The 6,793-nt window shown below is 43.6% G+C and overlaps 1 protein-coding gene across 3 annotated transcripts in view; it reads right to left on the reverse strand.

Moving 5' to 3' along the window:
* The window catches only part of Adamts12 (ADAM metallopeptidase with thrombospondin type 1 motif 12), a 326,379-nt gene extending 320,019 nt beyond the window's left edge, over positions 1-6,360 (reverse strand). For 2 of the 3 annotated variants that reach the window (XM_004848653.3, XM_021261522.2), the window contains exon 1: positions 6,069-6,360. In XM_004848653.3, the coding sequence (XP_004848710.2) occupies positions 6,069-6,195 (127 nt within the window). In that variant the 5' untranslated portion in view covers positions 6,196-6,360. The remainder of the gene's footprint in view (positions 1-6,068) is intronic. The other variant, XM_021261519.2, reaches the window with a different exon arrangement.
* Between the last annotated feature and the right edge of the window lie 433 nt (positions 6,361-6,793).

Consider the following 6,793-nt stretch of genomic DNA (forward strand, 5'->3'; position numbering starts at 1 on the left):
CCCCGGTACCAAAAAAAAGCCTCCCCATCTATGAGCACAGGAGGCTTTGGGGGAACATCTAGATACAAGCCATAACATCATGTTAAGGTTCAAATCTACTTGCCATGCTCCCAAAACCCACAGCAAACCTCTGAAATCTCTTGATCTGAGGGGACGGTAGAGGAGAATTCCCCTGTACTCGAAATCTCTCCTGATAAAAATCTCTCTCCAATATCTTTCCATTGACCTTGAAGCCTCTTATAAACACAAAACAAAAATGAAAGGCTTAGAATCACATCATCTTTTTGCAACCCCTGCATGCATAGTCTGGAATTTCTTTTTACAAATGCATGGCAAATTAGCCTCCTTTTCTTCTTCACACTCAAGTTCGTGGCAGGAACTGACACAAAATGAAAACACTCATTTTAATACCCTAGGCATATGCAAGCTTCTGCATCTCCACCAAGCAGAGAGAGAAATAAACATTTTTCCTAACAGATTATTTTTCTAAAAGCCATTACTGACCAATTTAAAACTAAAAACAACTACATATTTAAAAAATGAATTCTGAGCTAAAGGTTATACTCTTTGAACAAGCCTGAAAAGTGTTGAAAATGTCTTATTTATTATAGCCAGAAAGCAGTTATAATAAATTCAAGTTGCCACAAAGCAGAGACCAACCGATACAATTTTAAATCAGTATCACCTTTTTTTGTTCTGTTTTATGAATCAAGGTCTCACTGTGTAGCCCAGGCTAGCCTTGAACTCATGATTCTACTGCCTCAATCTTCTGAGAGCTGAGCAACAGGTATAGGCAACTTAATTGCCTTGGAAGTCACCCAGGGGATTGGTGGAGCATACTTCTGGGTATATCTGGGTGGGTGACAGAGGCACAACCTTGGGTATTATATCTGGTCCCTTGCCCTTTCCTCTCTAGTATTGTTCCCCTCCTCTGCTTCCCAGCTGCCATGAAGCCCTTCTGCCATGATGCTTCTGCCTTGGAGCCAGCTAATAATGGACTGAATCCCCTGAAAACATGAGCCAAATTAATTCTTTCCTCATCAAGTTGCAAATGCTGGGCATTGTGTTCCTCAACAGAAAAGCTTACTGATACACATATTTTTTCTCAATTGATACTCATAACAACCCTGTGGTACAATTCAGTTGTTAACCCTATTTCATAGCAAAAGAAACTGAGTCTAAGAAGTCCAGGTGCAACATTACTTAGATTGAAACCCTGTGCTTTCTGTTTCAAAATCATACTCGCAACCATTGTTTGGCACATACAGAAAGAGGACCAGATGCCCTCAGCAGAGAACACAACAGAGTTAGAGGTAACAGCACAGCCTCCAGGGATGATTGTTAAGTTACCTGAGTTTGCTCAGCAATAAATACAATTATAAAAGGGAAGATCAGTTTTCACTCCTAATTTGAATGCCAAGGAGACAGCTAAACCACGGCAGCTCATAGCTATGGATGAAAGTAGGAGGCCACTTAAAAAGTGTGGTTTACATTGACAGCCCAATTGCAGTAGTCTCATCTAAACAATGGGCATAAAAATAATAGTATCTACCTCCTAAGGTGGTCGTGAGGTTTCAATGTATTAGTATATATAACAGATTTTAAATAATGCTTAACAAATAACATTCACTAGCTAAACACTAACATCGTTGGTATTAAAGATATAAATTTGGTGACCAGGGATCACTGTGGCCATAAATAGATGCAATCTCCAAGCAGAGATGGGGAGAAGCCCATAGTTCTTCCAGTAGGAGTTTAGTTTGGCAGATTAGTTAGCTATAATCTTGGCCAAAAGAAAATAGAAGTCAGAGGGGATGTAAGAAATAGGTGTCATCTCTTTTTTTTTTTTTTTTGGTACCAGGGATTGAACTCTGGTCCTTGCACCTGCACAGCAGGCGGCCAAACCACAGAGCTAAATCCCCGGCCCCAATTGTTTTTTTTTTGGGGGGGGGCGCGGTTTGTGTTTTTTTTGGTACTGGGGATCGAACTCAGGTCCTTCCACTCGCGAGGCAGGCGGTGGAACTGCTGAGCTAAATCCCCGGTCCTCATCTCTTAATTTTTACCATTTCTATGATCAAGAGTGGCATTAAAAGTATACTTATTTGGTCTTATCTAATACTCATAGTTCCCTGGTGATGTATTATTAACTGTGTCCTACATTGATAGGTTTGGATGTGACTTATTCCCCAAAGGTTCTTGTACTGGAAGGTTGCTCTCTAGTGCAGTAGGTTTGAGACAATGGATCCTGCAAGAGGGAGGGCTAATGGAAGATGGTTAGGTCATTGGGCACTATCCTTGGAAGAGGTTAAAGTCATTCTCACGGTATCCTAGTTAGTTTCCATGAGAGCAAGTTGTTGTTTAGAAGAAAAACAAAGCAAGCCTGGCCCTGAATCCCTAGTGTCCTGTCTCACCATGTTACTGCTCCCTCCCAAATTTTCTCTCACTATGATGCCATATATTATGTTGTAATAGTCAAGAGGCCCTTACCAAGAGATAATATGATGGGGCCTCCAATCTTGCATTTTCAGCCTCCAAACTGAAAGTTAAGTAAACCCTCTTATTTATACATTGAAATGGAATAATAACACTCATTTTAGCCTCCACTCCCATCTCTACAAAGGAAAATAAAGAGAAGTGAAGAATCATGCTTGGGTTGTTTGCCACTGGAAACACTTCTAAGCTCTGTCCTCACTGCTTCCAAGGGTCTATCTCTGAGGACCAGATGTCCAGGTGGAGTGTCAGCAAGACTGGGGCAGGACACAGGGGACTGAGATGCCCTGTAATTATATCGCAACCTGCAGTAGAGTTTATGGAAATAAATAATAAGCCCTGAACATTTTTATTTGCCTTATTTAAAAATTAAATTTGACAACTTAGGCCACAAGTTTCAATGGTACTTCATAAGAAACTAAATAAAGCATGTTGGTGCAAGTCTTTTGAAAATATAAACTTCCAAGGTATCTTTTACCCTCAACTAGAAAAAAAAGGCACAGAATGAGAGAATACTTATCTAACAGATTTTATAAAGTTTGGATTGAATTCACACTTCTTTTCTTATGGAATATTTCATGAATTTTCATGTCATATTCATCTTCTCTGTACCATTCCAACTTAGTATTGTGCTGAGGTGAACACAATCCGTATCTTTATTTCTACCTTAGAAAGCAACTGCATTTCTAAAACTCCCTACTAATAAGGGTGACCAAATTCCTGCAGCAAGTATAGTTTGTTTTATAATTATTTTCCATGGGAGATTGTACCCTTATGATGCGTATTTGTATTATAGAAATTGACATATGTTGACAAGTTGTGAGGAATCATGTTGATCCCCTCATCATTGTAAAATATGCCACAGGAAGCTGGACTTGCTCACTAACCCCGTGATAATTCATCTGTCAACCATGTAGCTTATTTTAATTAACACATGATAACAAAACTGTGAAGTCTCCTCTTATCTAAATAAAATATCTAAAACCATTTCTTCTTTGCAGAATAGCACAAATAAATGGTTATAGATGTTGTTCTATAATGGGTTTATTGGGACATAATCCCATCATACGTGGAGGAACATCTGAACAGCAATAAGCAAACCTAAGGAGATATTATTGGCATTAAAAGGGAAGCAGGATGTTGTGGGCAAGACTCATATTCCCCATTATTCTGATATCTGGTTGTAAATCAAGAAAGCTTGGAGAAGTCCTAGAACATTCTTACATGATAACAGAGGAAAGAACACCTAGTAGGGTTGCTCCAATCTACCTACTTTTAGGCCTGGAAAAGATTGAACTCATCTCCATACTCTTTCATAGGACTAAAATCCTAATTCTTAAGCTTGGCTGGTGACTGGATTTGTTTTCAACTGTGAGATGACCTAGCAAAGTGGCATTAAGTAGGTCTGGACAAATAAATGTCGACTAGCAGACTGACTACATAGGCCTCCTGTTATGCATTGGTAAAGATGAAGAGGATAAGTGAGATTATTTCCAAAGTAATTCTCAAGTTTAAAAGTTCAGAATTTGAGTGCAACTCAAAAACATTGGAGTAAAAAGGGAAGGTCATCCTATCCCCAGGAAGCTTTAGAATTTCCTTCTCTCAATTTCTCTCTCTCTCTCTCTTTCCCCTCCCCCGATTCAGTTCTAAAGAGAAGTCCACTTAGAAATTTCTCCTTAGCACCAAGAATGAATTACCTTGGGCCAAGGATTTAGTTCAGTGGTTCCGTCGCTTGCCTTGCAAGCGCAAGGACCCGAGTTCGATCCCTGGTACCAAAACGAAAAAAAAACAAAAACAACAAAAACAAAACGAAAGAATGAATTACCTGTAAATCTATTAATGGATCATCTAAGATTGGTGAATAAACCTTTAAAACTGAAATCATTTCGAACCTAAATATATATGCATCACTTGATGCACTCTAAAACTATTTTTTAGTATCAAATATTCTCAGCAGAGAACCCTAAAGTTGCCTAGTGAAAATAATCCTATCTCACTTTCCCCAAAGAGAAACAAGCAAGGCCCAGCAGTGTCTGCTCCACACCAGGCTGAATTCCCTCACAAAGAAGATGTGGAGAAGGAGAATTGAAAACCAACCCAGAAGGATGTGTGTCTTTGATCCCAATCATCTCCAAATGCACTGCGCAGTGCTTGCAGGCTCTGTGCTGCCCCAGAAGAGAGACTTTTTACAAAGGGATTGTTTTTCAAAGAACAACAAGAGCTGCTATTTTAAACTTGGGGGTGGGAGATTGTAGCTGGGCCGTTTACACAACCCAGTGCTGGATGATTGACATCTAACCCCAGTGTTGGCCAGCCTAGCTTCCAAGTAAAGCAGAGGGAGGGAGGGACTTGCATCTGATAGCTCTGGAAGCCACAGTGGAGTTCTCCAGCAGTGTTGAAACTTTGCAACGTGGGCAGAAAAATCTTGCCTAGAAATCCCCTGAACACGAATAAGCTGGTGATGTTTATCACCCAATTGGCCTTGGGAATTAAGGGGATGTCAGAAAGCTGTGGAAGGCACTTCCTTTCCCTTCTGAGACTTGAGCCCAGTCAGCAAACACAAAACTTAATGGATGCTAACCATGTGCTGGGGGGGGGGGGGGGGGGGTTGGGCTACAGCTACTATTAAGCAGTGCTGCATTATTGTGGAAGTCTGGGTCCACAAAGCACTCCATGCTTCAGCATCCTCAGCTGCAAAGAGGGACAGTAGAAGAGGTGCCTGCACCCCAGAACAGTGTTGTCAGTGGCCCAGTGTAGGGACAGGGTGCAGTGACACCCAGGCCACCACTGCTGCTGTTTCTCCAGAGGCACAGTGTGCTCCCCACCAGAAAGAAAATGGTCTCCCACCCCTCCAAATCCAACAAAAAACAGGCAACAGCACCATCTTGCTCCTGGTGTTAGGGTTAAAAAATAATTATAGTAATAATAAAAACTGCCCACTAAAACTCCAGTGTTTCCTAGAACATGGGTTTCAGGAAAGTGATCAGCAAGACAGGACAGGGGAAAGTGAGCCCCTCCGGAGGTAGATTTCCCCCAAAAGACTGTTGTTTTAAAAACACAACCCTAAATCTTTCCAGGAAAGCAAAACACAGCCAAATGTGCTCAGCAGGGGTGCGGAATCTCATTTCCCCTTCCCCGACCAGAACTTTAAAACTAACTAGAAACACTGTAATGACCGCCTGTGGCCAGCTGGAACTTTTTTTTTTTAATAAAAATAATTTTCCATGTTCAGAATCTGAAAAGTAGAGGGTCGAAACAGTGCGGCATTCAGAGAGAAGACAAAAGAGCCAGGGAGAAAAGGTTGCCAGCTGTCCCTTAAGCCTTTCCAAGAATGTCCTGTGAGAGGGAGAATTGGCGGCGCTCACCTTACAGTGGGACTGAGGCGTCAGCACCTTCAAGGCCACATCAAGAAAACCTGAGCCCCCAGCCCACATTTCTGCACAGTCAGACGGCTTTCCGGGGTTCAGTTCTGCCGGGTAGGAGAAGGGGAAAGGGAGCGACCAAATTCCCACATGTCCTAGCACCACGAGTCTTAAAGGAAAATTTTCTTTTTAAAGAAATTTTAAAAAGACACTAACCTTGCCTCTGTTCGGGGAAGCGAACCGGACCTGGCTGAGGCTGTGTGCCATAGCAAAGTACCCCGAAGTTGAGGAGCTGAGCCACCATAGAGAGGTTTGCAAGCCAGCTCCTCTGCGCACATGGCATGATTCAGTTTTCTTCGGGGAGAAGAAAAGTCACAAAGTTTCAGCCCTCAGCTCCAGAAGTCAAGTCCCCGCCTGTGGCCGCGCAGGTCAATGCAAGGATGCATGGTCTCCCGGAGCCAGAGCAAAGGCTACAGAGCTACCCAAGCTCTCTTCTGTTGCCCACCCCCACCCCCACCCCCAGCAGAAAGAGGCTAGATACTTTTTCCTCCTCCCTCCTCCTGAAAGGGGAGTGAACCAGCTGACAGGGTCTGCTTGGGGAGGGTGTGGAATGGGTCAGGGCGGAAGGGTGCAGCCCACCCCGGGTCTGGTCCCCACCCCTCTGCCTTCCTGCCCGCCCCGCGGGCCTCCGAGCCCCTCTGCACATGTTCCTCCCCGACTCCCACCCCTGCGCTGCTCCCTCCCCGCCCCAGCCCCGCAGTCCAGGGAGCCAAATAGGGGAGCCCAGGACAGACACCCAGAAGGACACCAAGGAAGCTGACAGCGGAGGCCACCGAGCCAGCCCCTCATCCGAATACAGGCGCAAATTCGGAGACAGTGATGGGCCCAAGGGGACTGGGCCCCTTTTCCTCCCAGCCCTTCTCCTCCAGGTCCTGGTGATC

The sequence above is a fragment of the Heterocephalus glaber genome, unplaced genomic scaffold, assembly GCF_053883595.1.
Source record: "Heterocephalus glaber isolate CG9 unplaced genomic scaffold, H.glaber_assembly_v1.0 deba00001538, whole genome shotgun sequence".
Classification (NCBI taxonomy): Eukaryota; Metazoa; Chordata; class Mammalia; order Rodentia; family Bathyergidae; genus Heterocephalus; species Heterocephalus glaber.